The 26,072-nt window shown below is 33.5% G+C and overlaps 2 protein-coding genes across 12 annotated transcripts; both read left to right on the forward strand.

The window, feature by feature from the left end:
• Positions 1 to 3,430: 3,430 nt before the first annotated feature.
• On the forward strand, positions 3,431 to 5,024 carry LOC133302234 (probable xyloglucan endotransglucosylase/hydrolase protein 26). The gene is made up of 4 exons (XM_061501990.1): positions 3,431 to 3,596; positions 3,856 to 3,956; positions 4,290 to 4,483; positions 4,616 to 5,024. The coding sequence occupies exons 1-4, from the start codon at positions 3,431 to 3,433 to the stop codon at positions 5,022 to 5,024; spliced, it is 870 nt and encodes a 289-aa protein (XP_061357974.1).
• Positions 5,025 to 15,679: 10,655 nt separating this feature from the next.
• On the forward strand, positions 15,680 to 21,378 carry LOC133302235 (casein kinase 1-like protein 3). 11 transcript variants are annotated; one of them, XR_009750311.1, is made up of 17 exons: positions 15,680 to 15,845; positions 15,939 to 15,979; positions 16,135 to 16,204; positions 16,356 to 16,504; positions 16,628 to 16,723; positions 16,835 to 16,905; positions 17,189 to 17,250; positions 17,338 to 17,401; positions 17,513 to 17,597; positions 17,677 to 17,803; positions 18,344 to 18,426; positions 18,526 to 18,583; positions 18,661 to 18,794; positions 18,922 to 19,116; positions 19,214 to 19,899; positions 20,338 to 20,429; positions 20,526 to 21,378. XR_009750311.1 is itself a non-coding variant. In XM_061501991.1 (15 exons), exons 1-14 carry the CDS (start codon positions 15,770 to 15,772, stop codon positions 19,102 to 19,104), a joined length of 1,299 nt encoding a protein of 432 aa, XP_061357975.1. In that variant the 5' UTR covers positions 15,680 to 15,769; the 3' UTR covers positions 19,105 to 19,116; positions 19,214 to 21,378. The 11 variants fall into 11 exon arrangements, 2 of the variants coding, with proteins under 2 accessions (XP_061357975.1, XP_061357976.1); XR_009750314.1 differs by having other exon boundaries at positions 19,214 to 19,344; XR_009750307.1 differs by having other exon boundaries at positions 19,214 to 20,429.
• The last annotated feature ends 4,694 nt before the right edge of the window (positions 21,379 to 26,072 follow it).

Genomic DNA, 26,072 nt, shown 5'->3' on the forward strand with positions numbered 1-26,072 from the left:
TAACAGGGGCCAAGACATGTCATTTTTTTGTTTATAAACGGATCAAGTCTGACTAACAGTTAGACTCGTACTAGGCTCGGACCAAACTAAATTGAAATTTTTTTATATAAGCTTGAACTTTTCAGGACAAAGCTTGGCCTGGCCCAACCCATTTTCACCGATAGTAGTAATTGGTTCACATATATGCAAAAAGTTATTAATAAATAAATTAAGAAAATAACAAGTAAGAAAGAATCATGCGTCTCACTTATTTAGCTGCTCTAAACAAAAGATTCATATGATAAAGTGAATTAATAGAAAACCAAGGGTTGAAGTTTTGATAAATTAGACGCAAATGAACAGCAAAATGTAGATTTTGTTAAAATCTTAACACTTGATTTTCTCGTTAAAAACTATCAATAGTTTACTTCGCCTTTAAATCTTACTTTAAGGGGACTTTTGGTATAGGAGAAATTTTTTTTGATCCCGGAAATTTTTTTTGCAGATAAATAGTTAGCAAATTTTTTACGGTATAATTTGCAAAAAGATGTTTGGTAGCCCAAAAAATTTGACAGAAAATCTGGATTAATTTGACTAACTATGTTTGGTTGATTATAAAAAAATGATGAGAATCTTTATCAAAATTATCAAATTACCCATACATTTTCTCTCACCCCTCTGTTTATATCTAGGGCTAACGGTGTTTTTGTCTTAAAAACTTGGAGCCATTTTCCCCCCGCGTCGGCAATTTTTTTTTCCACATTTTCAATGGCAAAGTTCAACAATGTAAAATGGTGGCAAATAACTTGACTGCAAATTGAGTTTCCAACAGATAAACATTTCTTCCCCCTACCAAACACAGCAAATTATTTTTCCATACCACACTTTCCATGGCAAAAATTTTTTGGCTGCGTACCAAACGCCCCGGAATTAAATTCTGCATTTCACATTTACTTCAAACTATATATATATATATATATATATATATATATATATATATATATATATATAGGTGATTTACTTATTAGTAAATCTTGTCTTTTCTTGTATACAAAAAAAAAATCTTGTCTTTTCTTTTCTATCGACAAAATGGTCTATTCATGGAAAATTTCTCTAGTACTTCACTACTTCTGCAATATTGAAGGCTGAGTGTACCACCTAATAAGTTAATTTTTTTATCTAATTATATTTATTTTAGCCATTTCTTTAATTATAATTAATAATTAATGTTACATATGATCAAACTATTTGTACTTGTAGTAAATCAAGATATGATTTTCCTGTTCACTAAGTAGAGTTTTTATTTTTATTTCTTCTAATTCTTTTCGGACTCCATCAAAAGAAGCACTTATAATTGATAATATTATTATATAACTATTTCTATATAATTTCTCAAGAACGCATATGCATCATGCATTAAGCAACTGCACCAATTAGGTATCTTTTTGGAATATTAAAGCGCTAGAATCGCAAAGACGACGAAATAAAACCAACTCTCAATATTGAGTTTAAAAAAGGTATCTGTGACTAGCAAATATATTTCGTGTATCATATTCGTGTATTTTAAATTTAGAGAAAATATAAAATAAAATAAAAGAATAGAAAATATATAAATTATAAAAAAGATTTACATAAGTAATTTTAAAAAATTAATTTAAATTAAAAATAATATTTTTTTTTAAAAAAGATAGTACATCAAAACATTTAATTACTAAGAAAATGCAAGATAGCTTGCTGCAACTCATTATCTAAGGAAAGAATAACTTAACATTTCCGTTATTATCTACCTTGTAGTACAAAGTATCGCAACATGACCAGGTTAATTAAACGGAAAAAAAAAAGTGTTCTTAATAATATTAAACAGAGAGCACAACCAGCTCCAAAATTGGAACACTGACCAAAATATTACTGTTCACAAACTTTTTTACCTAAATGCCACGAGAACAGTGTTATTTTTCAATATGCCACGGGGGCAAATTCTTTACCTGTGTAGCGAACTCGGTTTCCTGACGTGTCACATTTTTAATGGATAACAAGTATCAAATTTTAAAAGAAAAATAATAAAAAAAAATGAAGGTCGCCTACCATGTAGGCTAACTTGGTTAAAATCAAGTTGGTGTCCACTAAAAACGTGACACGTCAGCAAACCGAATTCGCTACATCGGGTAGCGAACTTGCCCTCGTGGCAGATTGAAAAATAACACTGTTCACGCATGGTATTCAAGTAAAAAAGTTGGTAAACAGTAACATTTTGGTCGGTGTTCTTTCAAAATTTCCATTTTCCTCGATCAGGTACCTATTACAAGTTGCAACATGACCGGTTTAACCAAAAAAATAAAATAAAAAAAGTGTTCTGAATGTTAAAAGAGAGAGCACAACTAGCCCAAAAACTTCTATAGGCGTGCACGTCCCCATCAGGGTTCCCTTATTCTTTTTAACACTAGCTCGTAGCTGGATATATAGTGCATTACTCCTACAACTATTGAACTAGTCCTTGGCACGACACTATTCTACTCTCTCTCCGCGTTCCAGCTAGCTATAAGTCTGGTTCTGTTCTCACCAACCCACACTACCTTTCCCATGCATCCTACCACGTACCCATCAAATAATCATCTGTTTCATCAATTAATTGAATTCAAAATTCTGATTTCCAACCTCAAATTTATTGTTTGTTTTCTTAATTTTTTTTTATAGGACTTAATGTATTTCATGTTTTAAGAGATAAAATTGTTTTCTACAATATAAAAGTGAATATAGCTCATGTGGGTCATATGAATAGAATATAGAGAGAAAAAAATATGGTTCGTATATATTTTATTTTGTGTGTAAAAGATAAAATTATCTCCTATAATATAAAAAACACTAATCCTATTTTTATATTATTCTTGAATGTATCCATTATTCCATTAATTTGATTCGAATCGGATATGACTATATAAACTATAAAGTTTTTCCTATCAAATTTTAAACAATTACATTTTTAAAACTTCAAATTTGAAATTAGTAGTTAATTTGAAATAATATCATATTATTCAAATCCTTTAAATATTGATTTTGTAGCATTTAATTCTGTGACAGTTAATGACAGGCAAAAGTCTATGGTTGCTAGGGAATATTTTTTTCAATAAATAAATAAATAATAGAAAACAAAACCGCATCAGATTTCAAACAATTGTACCCTATCAGGAGCAAAATTTATTTATGATAGCTGACATAAATTCTTTTGGCTCTTCCTTCTCAAACAATAATTTCAGAATGTCAAATCCTATGAAAAGGTCAATATAGTCGGAAACCAATTTTTTTTTTTTAAAAAAAATATTTCACGCAGGATTCATCTTCAGAATGTTACAAAATTGTTGCTATATAAAGTCAGCACGAACCTAAAGATAAAGCATCCAAGTTTTCAAGTCCATTAAACAATCAACACAAAAAGTTGTTCATAGGCGTTAACATGGCAAAAATTGAAAAATTGTTGGTATCTTTGTTCTTCTTTGCAGTCGCACCCAGCATCGTTCTAGTGGATGCTGACTTTTACAAGAGCATGTACATTACCTGGGGTGCTCAACATGCATCATTGCAGGGTGATAACCTCCAGCTTGTGTTGGATCAAACCTCAGGTTGAAAATTTATGCTTATAACTTGCATCCTATTTAGATTGTTTCAACAGTCATATATATGCCCTTTGCAATAGAATTTTTTTTCATTTATGATAAAAAAATAATTTTGAGTTGTAAGCATGCTGCATCTTTCAATATGTTAAATGCAATAGTATAGTAGAAATGAGAGATTATTATTAAATCATTAATCTGTTCATGTAGTAGTTGTAGACAAGATTTGTATAATTAATTAAACAATGGTGTTGCTTATGAATTTCAGGATCCTCAGCACAAACAAAGATACCATTCTTATTTGGAAGCATTGAATCACGAATCAAGCTAGTGCCTGGTAACTCTGCAGGAGTAGTTACAGCCTATTATGTAAGTTCATTTGAGCTTAAAAAGGGGCGTTTGGTACGCGGTATTCTTCAGGATTTTCAGGAAACTAAATTTTTTTAAATTTTTAATTTTCGAATATTATCGTAAATTGAATGTAAAAATCATATTTCTTAAAATCGAGATTCCCGGATAAATTTTTTTTTCTCTTCTACCAAATGCCCCAGCACTTAATTAACAATTTTTTTCCATTAAATAACGAACATGCAGAATTACTTTATAACAAATAGCTTCGTCAGAGTTTTATTAATAAATAAACAAAAATATAAAGATTTTACAAAGTGCTAATTAATGCTTCATTACACAAAATTTGTGCAGCTATCCTCTACAGGAAGCCAGCATGATGAGATAGATTTTGAGTTCTTAGGAAACATTTCAGGACAACCATACATTATCCATACAAACATATATACACAAGGAAATGGAAGCAAGGAGCAACAATTTTACCCTTGGTTTGACCCAACCTCTGATTTTCACAATTACACCATTCACTGGAACCCCACTGAAGTTGTGTAAGTTGATAATAAACTATATATTAAGCAAAAAAAAAGTTAATTATTCATTTTTCTCAGCTTCATAGGAAAGAACTAGTTATGTACCTTTCTAATGTACCATGACCTATATATATTTATTTATTTCCTCAGGTGGTATGTTGATAGTATACCAATAAGGGTGTTCCGTAACTATGAAAATGAGGGCATTGCTTACCCAAACATGCAAGGAATGAAGGCTTATACAAGCCTATGGGATGCAGATAACTGGGCCACAAGAGGTGGGCTTGTTAAGACCAATTGGTCTTGTGCACCATTCATAGCAAAATTAAATCATTTTAGAGCAAGGGCTTGCAAGTGGAATGGACCAGTTAGCATTCAACAATGTGCCTCCAATATCACTGCAAATTGGTGGACTTCTCCCATATACCAACAACTGAGTTATGCACAGTTGGGTCAGTTGAATTGGGTCAGAAGTAATTATATGATCTATGATTACTGCACTGATACTAAGAGATTCAATGGACAAATGCCTCCTGAATGCTCTAAGCCACAATTCTAAACATGAGAGGATGGCAAACAAGCTGAAACCTTTTTTTTTTTTTTTCCTTCCCCTTTGTTGCTTTTGTCCCATTTGTTTGTTTTTCAATCTTTGTGATTTCATTCTTGTTCGATAAAGACAATAATATATTTATATGCTGGTTTGTGTATTACAATTCAGTTTGTTTTCATCTTCAGTCTTACCAATGTTATATATTAAAGAGTACATTTTATTGGCCATGGACCTAGTTTAGATGCCAAGTTTATTGTTGTCACTATTGATTTTACAAATGAGTGTTTTGATGTTAAAATTTCACATGATTTTGTGACGTAAAAATTGTCTTTATTTCTTTATTGATAATTATTCACAAGAACCTTACATATCAAATGTCCATCAAATATAAAGATAAGAGTAAAGTATTTTTTGGGTTCTCAATAAATATTACAAGGTCCAATTTAATCCTTTAGAGAAAAAAATCGACTCATGTTCTTTCTGAAATTCAAAATAGACTCATGTTAGTCTTTTTGAGGGATTAATGTAAGTCTTCTTTGAATTTCAAAAGGACCACGATTTCGACTAACTGAGTCTATTTTAAATTTCATAAGAACCATAAGTCAAATTTTTTCCTAAGAAATTAAAATAAGTCCCATAATTTTTTGTGAAGGCCCAAAATATATTTTACTCTAAAGATAAATATAATTGCATGAGGGTGTTCTTTTTTAATTATAAATATTAAATGTTCTTTTTCGTTTGACATGATGATATTAAGGTTGAGCCAGTGTCCCCCAATTATATAAACATTAACTCGGAAAACAATACTATTTGTATTACTGGAGGGTGTTTGGAGGAGTTTTTTCTCAAAATACCCAGGATATTTCAAGTTGTTCATGTTTGCAGTTACATAAACATTAACTCGGAAAACAATACTGTTTGTATTACTGGAGGGTGTTTGGAGGAGTTTTTTCACAAAATACCCAGGATATTTCAAGTTGTTCATGTTTGGTATAAGTTTTTAAAAGATTCACCCAGTAAACTGATTTGCCCATCATTTCTCATTTCTTTGAAAATTATGATGAAAAACACTGTTTAAGAATACCACTTCGAAGGTAATATTTTGAGATTACCGACAAAATAGAAAAGGAGCGCGAAATAGATAACAAAAATGACCCTCTTCTAACCCTATATTGTGTACTGTGCAATATTATTTAGTCAGTGGTTGTTTTTGTAATTTTACCTCATTTTTTCTAGCAATATTTTTCCTTTAACCAAAAATAATTTCAGGAAACTTGAACTAATTTTTCTATTAATATATCGGCCTATCAAATAATTTTTTTTTTAACTTTCTTAGAAAATTCATTTTCGCATCATACTCCCATTAATTGTAATTTCCTGATAATAAAAAATTCTCCTCTATGAAATGCTCTAAAAGATAACAGGGAAATACGAATCAGAGACTGTTTGTGCAGGACCGAATTTAGAACCCATTTCTTGAAACACTTTAATTATGGCATTGAAATTAATTTAATTATTTAAATTTGATTGGATTTACAAATCTTCCTCAAACACATTACAAAAATGGAATTCAATTGTACAATCAAGAGACACTAAACCCTCATAAGCTAAATACACAATCTAACGAAGCTTCATGACATGACTAAGGTCGTGTTTGGTTCGAGACTTCTCCTCACTATCCCAGCAAAGTGCATCTGGGTATCTCATTTCTCCACGTTTGGTTAGAGGATATCATGAAATTTCTCCATCAAACTTGCTTCCCCATCTATCCACATATGCGTGTAAAAAATGAGTTTTTCACTATTTCAGAAGCCCTCTCAGATGATGGTATTGTTTTGAATACTGGACAAATTGAAAAGGGGATGAAAATGTGACAAATTTACCCCTCATCTTATCCCTCCTCTTCGCTGCTATCTCCACAGCTCTGGGAGAAGCCACCATGAAAGAGCACAAAAAATTTGAGAAAATCTGGAGAGAGAGAAACACAGATAGAGAGAGAAGGGATGAAGCCACCATGAAAGAGCACAAAAAATTTGGGAAATTCTGCAGAGAGAAAAACACAGATAGAGAGAAGGGATGAAGCCACCATGAAAGAACACAAATTTTTTTTGAGAAATTCTGCAAAGAGAAAAACACAGATAGAGAAAGAAGGGATGAGTACTATTGTTTATTGGTGTGTCTGGTATGAATCCCGACGAGATGGAATGGGCCAATGAATGAGTGCCACGTCAGTGAGGGGAGGTGGGGCTCTTTAATCATGCGCTTGGAGAGAGCCAAGGTTACGGCATGAACATCATACAATACATCCGCTTCACACTTTAACATTTCAAAATTTTAATAAAAAGGTTACTTTCGTAATTTTAACTTTTTTTCCTATCTATTTCTTATTTTCAACCAAACATACATCAGGATTTTTAACCCAATTTTCCCATTAATATTTTGAGGTACCAAACAACTTTTTTTAAACTTTCCTACCAAACTTACTTTCCTTCCATTTTCCTATCAATTACATTTTCCTAGTAAAATAAAATTTCTCCTGAACCAAACACTACCTAAAGAAAGAAACAATGACGGGAATGTGTAGGAAAACTAGAGCAAGTAGACAAATACAAACAAGGTTGCTTACCGTATGCGAGAACATAATTCTTTTGCTGATTTCTGTAGCTAATTAACGATGTTGGACTTTTGTTCCTCAGGCAGGAAAAAAAATACAGAGATGTTACATGTCATAATATATATAGATAGGTTATTCTACCTACTCTTATTTTGCTTATTCCTTTTAATACCGTTTGATTATAATCTTATCCAACGGTAGATATTTGCAATATAAAATAAATCTTTTTTCCCTTTTTTTCTCCTCACTTTCTCCCATATCCTTTCTCTCTTCCTCTGGATCAATACCTTTCTCAGTCGATATTAGAGATAAAATTGGAAAGATTTCACGTTCTTTTTGCTATCATTCTTCACGGAATTCATACAAATTCGATGAAGCAACCAAACATCAAATACGATATTTTTATAATTTGGCTTAAAATAAGACATTATTACCGATTTACACTCAATACTTAAAGTCTCTGTGCTGCTAATCAGACGCTGGGGTATCAGGATCAGCTTTCAGATTTGTATTTTTAGTTTAGCATGATTACTATTGGAGGATCCAACATCCATAAAAAGAATTAAAAGAATAAAAGGGAAAAAAAACAACTGTTTGTTTCTCCTTGGTTTGTTTCTGTATTTGAATCTGAATCACCAACTAGGGTCGATTATAATGACCCTAACTGGTAAATCTTAATTAGAGGTTTAATTAAGGATTTAAATGCCATAATTAAATTCATAGCGTGATTTCGAGTATTTTGACTGTGATCATGACTAGGTCATGAACAGTGCGTTCTGTCGGATAATCTGCAGTCATGTGAATTAACCGGTAGAGCTTAAATGAGAAAAATAATTTTAGAGACATAGTTTGACAATTCTGACGCCAAATATGAGTTCAGAACGAAAAATTGTATAGTCTGGCACTTTCCGTTAAAATCTCATGAATAGTGTTTTCTACTGGGTATTTCGTACTACTGTCAAAGCAACCGGTAGAGCCCAGAAACAAATAATTGATGAAATAAGAATAAAAAAGTCCAATATATGCCAAGCAAGTCAAAATAGGCCTAAGAATGATAAGTTTATAAGTTTTAAGCTTCGTAAGCAAACGACGTACAGTTAGTGATTCATAGTGCATTTTGTCAAAAACGATGCAGAAACCATACTATGAGTTATGAATATTGATCCTTAGGAAATAAAAATTAATGTAAATGAGTTCAGAAAAATAAAAATATGTTCGTAGCTTTAAGTTAGTTCCAGGTTAGTTTAAGTGAAAATACGCGAAAGAAAAACATCCGGTTAAATGCCATATGTGCCTATAAGTCCAAGTCACTTAAGTGGATCACTTAGGGGTGGCAAAACAGGTTCTGACCCGCGGGTTGAACCGTGACACGACCCGTCAAAACGCGTGTCATATCAACCCGCGGGTCACAACGGGTTGTGTACAGGTTTAAAAAAATTGACACGCTTTTATTCGTGTCGGGTCACGGATTAACCCGCGGGTTCGCGTGTCAACCCGCATATTCATTAAGGGGCGTTTTGTAATTTCATATGGGTATTATAAAACCCATCTTTAGCGTTAGGTCTTCCTCTCTTCTCATGGAGAGCCCTTCAGCCACACCACCTCTACCTTTGGATTTCATCTACCAGCATTCAGATCTGTTGGCGTGTGCCCTAGTCGCCGGCGTTTCAGCCTTGTTCTCCATAGTCCTGTTTGCGTGCGTCATCTTTTCTACCGTTTCAGTTCTAGTCATGAGGTCATCCACCACCTAGTTCAGCTTGGGTCACGTGCATCATCTACGCTGGTAGTAAGCTTTCTCTTTTTTCAGCCTTACCAGGGGAAGACTCGAGTCCTTTAATTGCTGCAGTAACGCGGTTTCAGTTCTGGTGGAGACGCACGATGGAAGGATGTAATTGGTACTTTGTAGATGATGATAATGGAAGGAATGAACTTTCTATATTAGATGATGCACTGTCAAGTGTCAAAGAAACATGTTTCTTTACTTTTTGTATTTGATGGTGGCCCAGTTTCTACAAATAATTTTTTTAATAAATTTCAATGGTCTGAGTGGTCAAATTGTGTTTGACATGGATAAGAATTAGTTCTTCTGGTACTGGATCTGTTATTGTTCTAATCACTCCTTTAAAAAATTCTTTCAGTTGTTTTTAATATTTTTTTTCTTTAAAAAAATTCTCAACATTTTCGTTTTAACATTTCTAATCACTTTGGTTTTTAGTTGTTTTTAAATTTTTTTTTAAATTCAAAATTTACGTGTCGTGTCGTGTCTACCCGTGACACGCAGTGGGTCGTGTTCGGGATCGTATTTTTTGACCCGTCAACAAAACGTGTCGTGTACGGGTCGAGCGGTTTCGTGTTCGCGTGTCATCCGTGTTGTGTCGTGTCGGGTCGTGTTGACCCGTTTTGCCACCCCTAGGATCACTATTCACACAAGAAATCCTCTCTTCTCTCTCCTCTTGGCTGAGCTTCTCATCCATGGAGGGCTAGGTTTTCTAGCTTTTTCTTCCTTTGATTTCTCCTTCAATCTTCAACCAAATCACAAAGTCTATTACACGAAATTCATTCCACCACTTTAATTGGGCTGAAATTGCTTGTGGAGAGAATTCTTCCTTACCCCCAATTCGTGGCACTATTCATCGAAGTGCAAAGGTGTGGATTTTGAGGGAGCAAAGCTTAGGTTTTGTTCTTTGGACTTTGGATTAGCAACTATAGGTAAGAAACCTCTATTTCTATGGTTTTATTTTTGTGATTTAAGTCTTGAAAGTTTTGAGCATTTTTTGGTAGGAAATAAATTAGTTTGAAATGTGAAATTGATGATGAATTGTTGTTGATTAGGAAGTTATAGTGTGAATAAAGCAGCAACATATATTTAAAAATTGAAAAATCCCATTGCACCTCCCTCCCCTAGGTTCGGCCTTGATGGAATAATTAGGGTATGATGTGCAAAATTTTATTTTATGTATTGGGAAGGTTATATATGTTGGAGTAAGTGGAAATTTGGTGAATTAGTGAGAATGTCAAAGTGGAAAAAATCCTATGTATTATGTCTCTATGTTTCGGCCATAATGTACCATAGAGGAGTTTGATGTTCAAAATTTAATTGGACATAGTGAATATATATATATATATGTGTGTGTGTGTGTGTGTGTGTGTGTGTGTGTGTGTGTGTGTGTGTGTGTGTGTGTGTGTGTGTGTGTGTGTGTGTGTGTGTATGTGTAAGTTGCAAATTTAGTGAAAGAATTAAATTGCAAAAAGAAAGGAATCCTTTGAAGTTCCCTTATAGATTTCGACCTATAGGGTGATTTAGGGATAGATTTAGTTATATGTTATTTTAATAAAATGTGAAGTTTTCCAAGGTATGAAATTGATGAGTTGAAGAAAGGAAATGACTTGAAAATTGTTGAAAGAAATCTTGGTTCCCTTTATGTGTACTCACGGCCTTATGAAGAAAAATGGCATGAATTATGTTGAAAATTCTCAAGTGGATACTTAGTTAATTTAGGGAACGTTAACGATTATGAAATGGTAAATGAAAGGAAATTTGTAAAGGCATGGTCTTGACTTGTAAATTGGCATAGGATTGGCATAACGTGAGGGAACGAAAGTGAGCAATAAGATGTATGCCTTGTGTAAATTTCATGGCATTGTAACATTTTATTGATTTTTGTTTTGAATTCCTTCTCTAGGTGTTCCTAGGGACTGAGAGGGTTGAAATTCCATTGGAGCTATATAAGTAACTTGTGTGACAAGTAAGCGAATTAGAAAAGCTTCAAGAGGTAAGCTCTATGTTTAAGGAGTTTTTTCCTGCTTGAGTGCTCCACCATGGTTAGTGAACTATGGTTGGATTGTATGACTGTTTTGATGCTTTGTATAGATGCATTCATATAGAGCTATTTGATAACATGATATGATTTGTTCTGATGTGGTTTCTGTATTGATCTTTGGCCAATGATTATATGGTACATTGATGTTTGCTCGGCGTCCTCCCTCGGGACTGATGGTGTACGCCTCTGATATGTTCTGGTTTCGCTTGGGGTCCTCCCTTGGGAATGACTGCGTACGCCTCTGATAAGATATGTATATGTGCTTTGTTCTGTTATGATATCTGTTATATGTTGCATTGGTATACTCTGTATTTGACTTTCATGCAGGAGTGAGCCCAGGGGTATGGAGAATTCTCTATAAACCTGGAGCTTATTGAGATTTGTTATCTCATCCCTTTTTGGGGACCCATTTCAGGTTCTCAGATTCCCGGTGAGCCTTCACTAGGCAGGGACACAACCCGTGACTAGAGGTGCTGCGACGGACCAGATTTTGAGTAGCTGTAGGCTACTGCTATTTTGGAGTATATTTACATTGTTTCGCATTCCAGCATTTTGTGGATCATGATGTCTGATCCTTTATTTTGTATATAGCCTGTATATGTTTTGTACATGTCTGTCAGTTTGATGTATGTACATTTGTGTATTCAGGCATGTTGATATGACGATGTAGTATTCAGTTATGTTGCGTGTTGGATTGCATGCTGTTAGATATAGTGGCACGGAGCCAAGTTATGTATGCACCCATGGATGGGTATATGATTTTATATGAATGTCTGGTACTTCTGAAAGTATATAATGTATAAACTGTCTATCAGGAACTCTCGAGAGTGGGATTGGAAAATGCCCAGTTGTCCGATTTACAGAGGTTACTCTGTTCGATTTTCGTCTCCATCAATTAAGAATTAAAATAGAAAATGAAAAGTTAGTTCGTATTTTCGTAAGTTAAGTCTTCCGTTGTTTCTGTTTGTATCATATGTATGTTAATTGAACCGGCTCGAGACAGAGATGTTACATCGACCCTTTTCATCCCATAAGTGTTGTCTTTAGTTTTTTGGACTACTCCACTAGATTCAAGTAAAAAAACAAATTGGGGCTTTCATACTCTAATCCTATTTTTTCACTCTTTGCAAGTACTGTGGTGGGTTTTTCATTTCGGGAAAGAGAAGTCGCAGAGGAAGAGAGAAAGGAAAGGAGAGAGAAAAGGTGTGGCAGGGAGTGAGGAGAAAAAAGCGAAAAAAGATTTATATCATATCACAAATATCGATCGTTGGATGAGATTATAATCAAACGGTATTAAAAGGGTAGGCAAAGGTAGGTAAAATAAGAGTAAGTAGAATAACGTATCCCATATATATATATATATATATATATATATATATATATATATATATATATATATATATACCTATACGAGTTCGCTTTTTCTACGATCAATGTAGATAACTTAGGGTGTGCATGACAACCTTCTCGGAATGGGGTTCTTTTTTTTTAATTTATGTTCCCGGGAACAAAAATGGATGAGAATTGCGTTTGACAAAACCGGTTTATTTTTTTGTTCTCGGGATGAACCGGTTTTTTTTATGCTGAGGAACAAAAAAAAGAATCAAAAATTTTCTGCTTTTCTAATTCTGAGCATAAAATGAGAATCAGTTTTCTCTCACGCCTCTCACCCTCACGACTCCCGACTCTGTACCCGCTTACACACACCAAACCATCACTGCTTTCAACCATATCATTCGACCATTTGAATATTCAGAGTTGAAAGTGAGGTCGCTTTAGCTGGTAGGCCATCGTATTATCGTCATTATCGTGCGATTCGATACGTTATTCTACTTTCATTTTCTCCTGTGAATGTTGATTCTGATTCATTTTTTTTCTCCCATTTATTTGATGGTCTAGCTGTTCTTGGTAATTATATTTGTTGAATTACTTACCTGGATTTGGGTATTCTGACCAATTTTTAGGGTTTATCTCATTTTTTTGTTTTTTAATGTTCTGGAAAATTCTCAAGTGTTAGTGTTGAAAGAGGTGGACCTGTTTGATCGTTTTTTTGTTCCCATTTATTTGATCGTTTTTTTTATTGGATGCGGGCATAGCAATACTGCGTCTTTTATGGGAAAAATGTCGGGTATAGTTGGCCTTGGAGGTGGACCTGTTTCCCTTACATCTTTTATCCCAATGTTTTCAGATTCTAACAACTCCTCAATCAAACTCAATTTTGGAGAGACAAAAAAAACCATAATTTTGGAGAGACAAAAAAATCATAAAAAGCATAGGGTTCTAAATTGTAATTAACCTTCAACGTTGATGATTTCATCCGGGAAGAGGGGTGGTTGCTGTGGGGACTGCAATCGTGCACTGCAGCACTAAATTGTTTGAAAAATGGTTCTCTCATCAATGTGTTATCAAACGTAATTCTGATTCTCGGAATAAAAATAAAATATGTTAACAAACGTAATTCTGATTCTCAGAATTGTTCCAAGGCACAGAAATAGAAAAGAATCATTTCTTTTCAGAAACAGTGCCAGAAATCAGAATGGTTGTCATGCGCAGCCTTATTTACATTGAGCGCAAAACGATATCGTTTTGAGACGGAAATCAAAGTATTTTTGTAATTATAATTTATTTCAGGGTTATAATAGTCTTTTTCATTATAATTTTATAATTTTTCAACCCAAAACGTCGTTTTAGGAGCAAATGTAGATAACTTATCTACATTCACTGTCAAAACATTAAAATCTATATATATACTTCTCTCATTTTACATGAAAGTAATTATCTCATGTTTTCTTATTTTAAAAAGTTCACCCCTCTTCTTTTTTTGCCTTTTAATAGTGGGTTCAACCTGACTTCTCTATATAACATGAGATAACTACTCTCACGTAAAATGAGAGAGTAATATTCTCTATATACTAGGGGAATATAATTTCTAATGTTGCATGAAATGATTTTGTTTTATGCACACACAAAATTAGATTGTACCCACTAGGAGAAGAGAGAAAAAATGGATTTTATTTATTTAATTTTTTGCACAAGAGATAATCTTATCTCATATGAGAAACTATATTTACATATAATAAATTAATAATTACATATTGCATTGAGTACCGAAATAAAATAAAACAGACTTATTAATATAATAATAAAAATAAAAATTATTCACATTTTGGTTGAGTTTATAAAGAAAGACAACAATTCAAAATTCAAGTTCTAAATTTAAAAATTTGTAAGATATGTATAAATATAAATATTAAAGAAAACTATCATAAAAGATATATATGAATTAGGGGTGTCAATATGGGTTTTGACACGCGGGTCGACCCGCGACACGACACGAAAATTCGTGTTCGGGTTGACCCGTAAAAAAATTCGTGTCGTGTTCGTGTTGGAAAAAATGACACGCAAAAAATTCGTGTCGTGTTCGTGTCGACCCGTATTATTTTTAATTATTATTATTTTTATTTTATTATTATTATTTTTTAATTTTTTCTTTATTTTCGATCTATTTTTTAATTTTTTTTGTCAATTACCGTTTTGTCCCCTATTTTGCGTGTTATTCGTGTCGTGTCGTGTCAACCCGCAAAAAATTTGTGTCGTGTCAGTGTTGAAGATTTTGACACGAATGAAAATTCGTGTCGTGTTCGTGTTGATGTATTCGTGTCGTGTCGAATTCGTGTCGTGTCAAATTCGTGTCGTGTCAACCCATATTGACACCCCTAATATGAATGTATATATAATTAATATAAACTATCATTTATCCATATTTAAATTTAAAACACGAAAAAAATAAAAATAAAAATAACATATGATTAAAAGGAAATAGAAGTATAATGTTATAGAAAAATTGTTAGGTTATGTTATAGAGGAAAAAATATGCGGTGGTCCCTTTCTCTCTCCTCTTTCTTCCTTTCTTTCTCCTCCCTCCTCCCTCTCCTCTCTAGCCGGCTCACGTGTTCCGGGAGCACAAATAAGCTCGTTATAGAGATAGAAATTATAGAATCCACATTTATTTTATTTTTTCATTTTTGAAAACAAATATAGGTCCCACAATCTCTATATTTGTAAGATAACCTTAAAAATTTCCTACAAGATTATTCTTCTTATTCCCGTGTTAAATAATATGTATGATTGGAATAGATTGGGATGACAATTTGAAAAGTGAGTGAAAGGACAAAAATATCCCGGATGCATATTTGTCAATTCTAAAACGGTGGATTTCGGTGGTGGTGTTCTGTTCTAAAGATTGAAGAAGCGCGCGTGCGTTTGTTTGGTTCGCGCAGTTGATAGGAAATAGGGTTAAGGTGTTAGGGGTGAGATCGATGGAACGCATCATCGGCGCAAAGTACAAGCTTGGCCGCAAGATCGGAAGCGGATCTTTTGGTGAAATCTACCTCGGTCTCTCTCTCTTTCTCCTCTCGAATTTTTCTTCACAAAACTCAAAACTCTTAATTATTATTATTACGTACTGATTGCGATTCAATTCTGCAGCCACGCATATTGATACCTTCGAGATAGTCGCTGTTAAGATCGTATGCTTCTTCCTACTCCTACTTTTTTTTTCCCCCTAAATTAATTAGTACAGTTTCGGATTCATTCACTTATCGCCGATTATCATTGATTGGTTGCCAATTTATATTCAATTTTATTATTTGCATGTTAATTTTTCGTTGGTCTGGTGTTGCAGGAGAACGGTAAAACGAAGCATCCACAGTTGCTTTATGAGGCCAAGCTCTACAATATTCTTCAAGGAGGAAGTATGCCTTATTATTATTATTATTATTATTATGATGATGATGATGTGTGTGTGTGTGAGTGAATTGGTGTATGGATGTTGGTGTAGGGTGTTAGGAAGTAGGTGAGATTTTAAAAAAATTTGTTTTTTGATTTTTTTTTTATATAATACAGGTGGCATACCAAGCATAAAATGGTCTGGTATAGATGGGGAGGACAATGTGCTCGTTATGGATTTGCTGGGGCCTAGTCTTGAGGATCTTTTTGGGTACTGTGGAAGAAAGTTCTCCCTCAAAACAGTGTTGATGTTGGCTGATCAAATGGTAAACATGTCATCACTTTTGATTATGTGTTTTAAATCTTGTTATGTTTTGTGATGCTAAGTGAGGGTGCATTTGGTGTTAACAATTTTTATTTTTATTTTTTATTCTTATCCTTTTGTGTAGATGGCTAGAATAGAATATGTGCATTCTAAAGGATTCCTACATAGGGATGTTAAACCTGATAACTTTCTCATGGGACTTGGTCGGAAGGCAAACCAGGTGACCTTCCTGTTGTTGCTGTTTCCCTTCATTCATAGTTGACTGGCCCTGTTATTTCTTCAACTGTTTGTTGGCGTTAAAGTATGTGTGTAATTGTGTTGTACTTGTCAGGTTTACGTAATTGATTTTGGGCTTGCGAAACGATATAGGGACTCCACAACTAATCGGCACATCCCTTACAGGTTTTTAAATTTCTACTATAATATTCCATTAACTTAGTTCAATCTCTCTCTCTCTCTCTCTCTCTCTGTGTGTGTGTGTGTGTGGGTTGGGGTGGGGTTGATGTTTGCGTCTTGTAATTTTGAAATTTTCTTCTTATTTTGAATTATTTTCATATTCTAATCAATTTCTTAAATAGTTTTCATGAATATGGTTTAATATTTTTGTGAAGATTCCTTTATCACTTCTCTTCTCATCACCTCTCCAAATACCCCAACATTAATACTATTGAATTGTACCACACAGGGAGAACAAAAATTTAACAGGGACAGCACGTTATGCGAGTTGCAATACTCATCTTGGGATAGGTAAGTCAGTGAAGAAGTTATTCAAGCCCTTCACACCAAACAGAATGCACTTATTTTCTTTTTGTTCATTTTCTATTTTATTTGTAGAGCAAAGTCGACGGGATGATTTGGAGTCACTAGGGTATGTGCTTCTGTACTTTCTCCGAGGAAGGTACGACATTCTTCTCTAGCTTCTTTTCTTCCACAAGTGATTTCCGTATTTATCTATTGAGAGCAATATAATGAATATGCTAACTTTTAATGACTAATTATTTGTGTTTAGTCTTCCTTGGCAAAACCTAAAGGCTGCAACTAAGAAGCAAAAGTATGATAAAATATGTGACAAGAAAATATCAACTCCTATTGAGGTAAGTGTTTGGACTTTGGGCATTTATCTTTTATGAAGGGTTTTGATCACGATTCTTATTTGTTTGTTATTTTCCATAGGTATTATGCAAATCTCACCCTGTAGAGTTTGCTTCATACTTTCATTACTGCCACACACTAACCTTTGATCAGCGACCTGATTATGGATTCTTGAAGCGCCTATTTCGGGACCTATTTGCTCGGGAAGGTGATTATTTTGTTCATAATTTTTTTTTGAATAATATAGAATCAAATAAATTACTGATTTGTGTTGATATACCTTTGGAAATTGGAATTGTATCTTTGGGTATGGAAATTATTATTATAAATAAAAGTTGGGATTCTACAAGATGTCTTGTTAATTATATCAAAAGGGAGTGAGTGTTTTTAAAATAAGAAGGAAAGACCAAATGAATAACTCAATTCCTTAGACAGATTCTTCAGATGATAAATAGCTTATACAATGGTCTACTCTTTCCTAATATATTGCAGTACAGTAGGACTTCACACAATTCTGCAATCTTGATATTCTACACAGATACTTGCAACATTAGCTATGTTCGAAGTTCAAACCATGAAGAAATATATGATGTAAATCAGGCCTTTGGTTTTTGTTGAAATACACATTCTTTCATTATGCAAAATTCATGTTCATCTGTGGTGAAGTTAGCAATATTAGTATTTGTTTTCATCTCTACAATTAAATGTAACTTCCCCACTCTATTCTTCCTTTGTTGGTATATGACAGGTTATGAATTTGATTATGTATTTGATTGGACTGTTTTAAAGTACCAGCAGGCACAAAAGAATAGAGTACAGCCTCGCTTATCTGTAAGTATATTTGTTTTGTGAGCCTTGTATATATATTTGGAGTTTTGAGTCTTCACATGCTTCTGAGTTCTGACAATACTAATTTTTGTCATTTTGCAGCCTGTTCCTGGAGCAAGCAGCAGTCGAGCAATGCGAATGGATGTTGACCACCATCAAGGTTGGTGCACTTCAAATTAGTTATGCCATTTTTTGTTGTTCTGCATAAACATCTTGTTCATCATCACTAATTGGCAGGTATTATTGCATTTCCAGGGGATATCTCAGCAGAGCACATTAAATCAGGCAATGCTACTGGTTCTGGTGTTAAAATTCAGTTTAAATCACCAGTGGGTAAAAATTTGGGTTCTGAACATCCTCTTGACAAGAATGTAAGCAATACTTAGACTAAAACCTTCTCATTTCTTGCTATGACTGTTTTGGAACACTGAAGTCTCAATGCTTTGGTTGCACACTGTTTAACGAACATTATTTAATCTGTTTATTTATTTTTTTTAGATTTTTGGCGATGCAAATATTCCCTCTTCTTCATATTCGCTTGCTGATACCTCAAAAAGGAACTCATTGAAGCCATCTCTGACCACGGAAGCTGCCAACCCTAGACATGGGCAAGACAATAGTAAAATTGGCCCTTCAAGTAGCTGGATTTCATCTCTGCAGCGCATATCTTCTGCCAAATGAATGTCCAATATGGTAATTTTCTGGTTCATACTGCATATGCTGCAGTGAGTATTATTGTCTTTATGCCCCATTTCTGTCATTGACCATTTATATTGTGCTGTATTTCCAGATGTGATTCTGATCAAGATTATACACGTGACGCTGCAAATTCATGGTGGATTGCTTGCACCTTTTTTCCCTCTGGTTTTGGTGAAGAATTTTCAAGTGATCTATCCATGGAGACTGCAAATGTGCTGCAAGGTTGATAAATTTCATAGCTCATCTTTTGAGGCCGTCTTGTGTTGCTTTTTCTTAAGGTGACTACGAATGATTGTTTGGTATAAAATACAGACTGTCCAGGCTTGGCTGCTTTGCTGTAGATAGATTTCAAATGATGCACACAGCAATCATGTGTATCCATGTTTTAATGTAAAATAAATGTGTGAATGTAGCCTCATTTCCCTTTTTTTGTCACTTGATATAATTATCCTTGTGCCATATGATAAGTGGCGACACAGTTTGGTTTAAATTGATTGACAATATCATGAATTGCAGGTGTATTTTCAGTTTCTTCTGTAAAGATTTATTTGATCTCAGTTTTTGATCTTCTTTGTTGCTCATTTATTTTTACTTGGTTATGTTATTTTTTCCTGCCTAAATAAGATACATTGCACTTAAAGTTTTGTTGCTCATATATGATGTTTTGAAGCATCCATAAATGAAATTTCTTTGAATAGGGTGGACCTAAATTGGAAGAATTTTCTCGTAAATATTTTATCAATTATTTGGCGTTCACATCATTTGCCTCTGATGATGGTAAGTTGCAATTCTTGTTAGTGACCTGGTTTTCAGAATATATAACTACACTGAATCAGAGCCAAAAAAAATTTCAGAACGGTCCCTCAAATAATGGATTCTTAATAGACATTGAAGGTAGTTTTTGGTGGCAACTATTTAACTCTTCTGAACATATGATTGTGTGGTGGTATATTAGTTACAGTATGTCACTTAATTATTGAGATCTGTATCACATCATTTGGTTTTTTCCATTTTGCTCTAAGTCTGGATGTTATTCAAGGAAAACTCTTGAATACCCTGCCAGTGTCAAATTTTGAATTTCATAGAATTGCCAGTACTTAGAACAATAAGAGATTTGCTGCTTTAAATTACCTTTGATTTAATCAACTTATTTTTATGTATTTAAATTTTTTCCAATTCAACCGTGATGCTCAAGCAGCATTTCTTTACTTGTAGGTAGCACAAATTTGATGGTCAACCACATTAATTTGTGTCATCATTCTTGGGATGAATGAGTACAATCTGGTTTTATTTTAGTGTAGTTCAAGGTTTGAATAAACTGCTGTATATTTGATGTTCCTCTGGTAAAACTAATTGCAAATGAGCAGCAGCTCAATTATCAGTTCACACTTTTTCTTTTGCAGGGTTTCTTTTTTCAACCTATACGGTCTGAAGGATGAAATATGACTGATAATTGACATTTACATGGATGTCATTATCAACCGGAACATACTTCTCCATACAGATTGGATTGCCATTGGATTATGGACTACTCTGGCTTTGTGACAAACTTGAAATGAGAATTGCTTTTGATATGGGTGTTGATTGGCAAAGATCTTTTGAAGATCTATCTTTGATTTCTATGATTCTAACCAACAATTCTGTGAGGTTACCAATTTATTTTTCGGTTGATGAACATGAGCAATGATCATTGGGTTTGGTGCTGGCTCTTAAGTTTCTGAAAGGGAAAAATATTCTAAGAAACAATGCATCTGAAGGCAGCTAACTTTCGTATCCTGAACAAGATTTGGTTTTAACATTGGTAACTTGAATTATCCCAGTTCCATTTTTGGATAGACGATGCTTGATGTCTATTGGACCTGTTACTTCCATGGCTCCTACCATTTCCATGAGTACCAAGTATAGTTCAGTGTGATCGGCATCACTTATTTTTATTGACATGTTTATCATGTTTTGCATTATTGTCGAGCTACAGACTGTGTCAGATGGAGTGCAGGTAATTGGTGAACAGAAGCAACATGTGAACACTCTTTTGGAGGTGTTTCGTAAGCTAGTGATCTCACACTACTATAGTAGGTACCCGAGTATCAAGTATTCCTAGTACAAGTTTTTGTTTGGTGTGAATGACAAACAAAAATAATGTAAATACAAACGTGAGTACTTTGGATTCCAAGGCATCCTATATACAATGATCTTGATGTACCAAATGCCTCCTTATGTATATGAGGTAATGGAAATTTTGCTTGAAATACAGGAAAGCCAGCATCAATGAGGTGCGCTTGCTTGATTTGATTTGGAAAGTACATTGCTTATCATTGACATACAGGTAGAAATGTGGAGAATCAGGTAGTCAATGTATAATGAGCGACATGCATGTCCAATCAATACCGCTTTAAATTCTAAACTGCATGAATGCATGTGCAAACTCTTAGTTACAGACCTAATGCAGCTGTTGTTATGTATAATGACACGTCTCCCGTGTACGCCTTTTCAGAACCCTTTTCTACCTACTAATGCTCTTAAAGAATCTTGGCACGGAGGTGAATTTTTCGGAACAGTGACTATTTTGTCACTGTTGGTCAAAAAAAATTACCAGACTGCTACGTCAACAGTAAATTTTGCCAAAATGTCACGTGACATATTTCGCTACACTGTGTAGCGAAATATGTGTGCAAATAATTCGCTACACAGTGTAGTGAAATATGCCACGTCAGAATCAAAAATGTCACGTGTTAAAATTGTAGAAATTTGCTATCCTATGTAGCGAATTTCTTCAATTTTGACACATGACATTTTTGGTTCTGAGCAGTCTGACGTGGCATATTTCGTCATACTGTGTAGCGAATTATTTGCACACATATTTCGTTACACAGTGTAGCAAAATATGTCACGTGGCATTTTGACAGAATTTACTGTTAGCGTAGTAGTCTGATAATTTTTTTGGCCAACAGTAACACTTTGGTCAGTGTTCTGAATTTTTCTTGATTATAGGGTTCGTTAAAGTCAATTCTGGCAAGAAAAATTATTGAGGGCAGTTTGCCATCCACGTGAAAGGATTACTTCATTCTCTTGGTAACAGATAATAGTCTTTTATGTAGTTACTATTTAAGCAGTGTTGCCTTTCTTTCTTTTTTTAAAAAAGGCTTTTATAATAACGTTTTTATTAGAGTAAACATTCTTTTTGGTCTCTGGCAATATCTAGAAAATTCTTTTTAGTCCCTGGCAATAAAAAAAGACCAAATTGGTCCCTAACAGTATGCAAAAAAGGCCACGTTAGTGACGGAGGAGTTGACATAAGGACTAATGTGGCCTTTTTTATAATTTTAGGGACCAATTTGGTTCTTTTTTATTGCCAGGGACTAAAAAGGATTTCGTAGATATTGACAGAGACCAAAAAGGGTGTTTAGTCTTTTTATTATAAAATTTGATTTGATTTTTTTATTTTTTAGAAACTTGTATTTTTGTTTAGTTGGTAAAAGTTGAAACATTATGCTTGTGTAGTTTAAACATTTTTTAGACTCACTTCATTGAAATGCAAGCGTGATAAAGGGAGAGGGGAGAAAGAGAGATTGATGGTCCTTTTATTGGTTGGGATGCTTAGATCATTTTTGGTTCATCAGCTCTATTTTATACACCTTTTGATGTAATTTAATCTTTTAAAAAAATAAAATTACTCGTAAGAAAACCAGTAAAGTATAACAGTTCTTATGTCATATTCCTATTAATAATTTTCTGTTTCATTTTTTTCTTAAATACTAAAAACAGTTTTGCTTTGAGTAATGTTACTTAGCCATAAAATATCAAGATTGATTGTTACGTATATGTAAGAGGATTAAAAATACATTGACATAATGAACTAAAAAATTCTAACTATTGTATTTGTTTTATTTTTTATTTCTTCTTATTTAATTATATCAAATAAAGCTATATTGATATAATGAACATAACCAAAAACCAAAACAAAAACTACTTCTTTTCCGTTATTCCTAGTATAGAAACTTTTCAAGGAGTTATATGTTTTTAAATTATTCAAACGGATATAATGAAAGATTTTTGTGTTAATAAACGGACAAAAAAATTATAGAAAATTGACATAATCAATTAAAAATTATAAAAATTTCTTATCTTATTTTAAGACCTTCAAAACTTTAACTACTTCTGTCAGCACAATAGCTGGTTTAGTAGTGTCAACTCTAACCACTGTACCTATGAGTTTTTGCTGCCATCCGTTGGTGATGCTGAGGAAGAACATTTAGAAAGAACAAAGCTTTTAATATATGAGAAAGAACATTTAAGTGTTTTGCTTACCAAGTTAGGCCAAATGAAGAAACAGGTAGAGAGTAAAAGTAATAAAGGTAATTATGCACCAAAGAAACTTACAAGGTAATTATGGTCATAATTCAATTGCACCCTGGTTTTAGAAATTTGGGTGAGGTGTAATCCTTTTAAATTTTTGGGTAACTATGTCCCTGTCTTTGCACATTCCCCCCCTCCCCCCCTATATTTGACATATGTAGCTTTGCAAAGAATATGTAATTCTCTTTGTTATATGCAAATGCATACACATTCACATACAAAAACAATTGAGTACACATTTGTTTTGGTATCTTTATTCTCTTTGTTACATGCAAATGCACACACATTCACATACAAAAACAATTGAGTACACATTTGTTTTGGTATCTGTTACTTTTGTTTAATTTTTAGAGTAACAATATATACATATTTGTTTTCAATCATATTTATTTGTTCCTTATTCGTGCAGGTTCCTGTGAAGCTTTTTGCTTTTAAATTATTCAACACTATCTCCAACTACCAAAGATTTTTGTGCTGATAGAAATTTGATAAAATCAATAGAAAAAAATTCTTAATTTCACCTCATTTTATACTGTTAGTTTCAAACACAGATATCAGAAGTAGGGGTGCTAAACGAATCAGGAGCCTTTGGCTCGGCTTGGGAAGAGCTTATATGTTTAAAGTTGATTGTTAGCATTAGGCTAGAACTTGTATAAAAGCTCGTTTAATAAAAAGGCTTCAGGCTCTAATTTAAAAGCTCGGCCTAATATTTTTGTTTATACTACTAGTAATAGCCCTCTCTTTCTCCTCAATCCATTTCACCTCATTTTATTGGTTAAACAGACTTATAGCCCTCTCTTTCTCCTCAATCCATTTCACCTCATTTTATTGGTTATTATGCTGTTTGGATATACACTGAATACACTGAATTTATGAATATTTATGGAATTACTGAATACGCTGAATTTATGAATATTTATGGAGTTACTAGTGTTGTTGATTGTATATTTTATTTAGATAAATTTTTGTTGTCTTAATTTTTTAAAACAGGTTAAGAGGCATAGGAAATACGTGTGACATTTTAATAGGTGGATGACATGAATAGAGAAAATACAAAAGTTTCACCTAAAAAAGATGAAGTCACATGTATCATCTTTTTGGTCCTTACCCGTGCAGGTCTAGCGCAGAGATTCAAACAATAAAAAAGACAATTTTAATTAAAGTTACTATAGGAAATTCAAAATAAGTACCACTCTCTGAATTTGTCTAGATAAAAAAAAAGTCAAGAATGGCCATTTATTTTTAATGTGAGATTTTTTATCATTCACAGTTAAATTCCCAAGTAATTTCAATTCTGGCTAGGTGTGAACATGCAATGAGCATTTGCAGACTTGGGTCACGACTACAATATGGAGAACAATAATAGATACTGTTTACCTCTTTTGATTATCTGGACTTGGATCACGGTCACAACACTATTAAAAATCTTGAAAAAGTCATGAATAGTATTTTATGGCTGCTTCATTTGTATTGGGGAGACTTTGATTGTATCAGAAGCAATTCACATGTCTAAGCTTGCTTCCATGTTTATCTTAAGATTGGATAACTAGGTGATTCAACATGAGTAACACATGCCTTTTGTGTTTCATAAGACTGCAATACACACGCTGAAGCTCAATATAAAAAACTATTTGAAAGAGGCAAAAGAAACTTCTTCATTTTCGTCATTGCAAATATGAAAACTTTTCAAGGGGATAGCTTTTAACTTTTAGGATGAAAAATTTCTGAGTTATTAAATTGAGAGAAAGCTATAGAAAGTTGATGCAATCAATAGAAAAAATTCTTAAGCTCAATATTTCAAAGACAAATCAAAATGAATATAGAGAATACCAAAGTGACAACCTGAAAAAAAAAAAGGAAAAAAAAAAAAAAAAACAACTAAAATTCTTATCCTCATTTTAGCACTTAACTAATATTGATTTATCCTCTTTAAGACCTTGAGAGCTCTCACAACTTCAGTCAACACAACAGCTGGTTCAGTAGTGTCAACTCCAACCATTGCAGCCAATAGTTCAATTTTCTTCTTTATTTTTCCATCAAGAAGCAACTCATGCAAACTAACTTCATCTGATGCATCATCATCAGCTTCACTGGATGAGTCTCCCTCTAACTTGGCACAAGAATGACCCTCAGGGACATTATGAAAATAGACAGATGAGTCTTCACTTGGTGTAAAGGAATTGAAATTGTCACTATCAGCCTCAGTCTTTGCATTCTTTAGATCATTGAATTCCATGGTAGAAAACATGGGGCAGCGGCTGAAGGAAGAAGGGTAGGAAAAATATGGTGAAGTGTATTGTTCTTGTTCTCTAAAGGGCTGTAGTAGCTGCTGTACCTTTGAGTTTTCTCTGCCATCCATTGCTGATGCTGAGGAGGAACATTTAGAGAGAAGAAATGTGTAGTTCATATATAAGGAAATTAAGTACATTGCTCCTTAAATGCCATAATGACGACCGTTGTAAGTTAGGCCAAATGATGAAAACGTACAGAGTAAAAGTAATAAGATAATAATGACCAAAGGAAGTTACAGGGTAATTATGGCCATAATTCAATTGGACCCTGATTTTAGAAATTTGGGTGAGTACTAATACTTT

Source organism: Gastrolobium bilobum, unplaced genomic scaffold (assembly GCF_033153095.1).
Source record: "Gastrolobium bilobum isolate Gb01-03AN ecotype WA unplaced genomic scaffold, APGP_CSIRO_Gbil_v1 utg3790, whole genome shotgun sequence".
NCBI lineage: Eukaryota > Viridiplantae > Streptophyta > Magnoliopsida > Fabales > Fabaceae > Gastrolobium > Gastrolobium bilobum.

Excerpts from the sequence above, each read along its gene's own strand:
- LOC133302235 (XM_061501991.1), top strand. The coding sequence starts at position 15,770 with ATGGAACGCATCATCGGCGCAAAGTACAAGCTTGGCCGCAAGATCGGA. Across the intron at positions 16,205-16,355 it reads CAATATTCTTCAAGGAGGAA|GTGGCATACCAAGCATAAAA; the intron begins GTATGCCTTATT and ends TATATAATACAG. Across the intron at positions 16,724-16,834 it reads TTGGTCGGAAGGCAAACCAG|GTTTACGTAATTGATTTTGG; the intron begins GTGACCTTCCTG and ends TGTACTTGTCAG.
- LOC133302234 (XM_061501990.1), top strand. The coding sequence starts at position 3,431 with ATGGCAAAAATTGAAAAATTGTTGGTATCTTTGTTCTTCTTTGCAGTC. Across the intron at positions 3,597-3,855 it reads TGTGTTGGATCAAACCTCAG|GATCCTCAGCACAAACAAAG; the intron begins GTTGAAAATTTA and ends TATGAATTTCAG. Across the intron at positions 4,484-4,615 it reads TGGAACCCCACTGAAGTTGT|GTGGTATGTTGATAGTATAC; the intron begins GTAAGTTGATAA and ends TTATTTCCTCAG.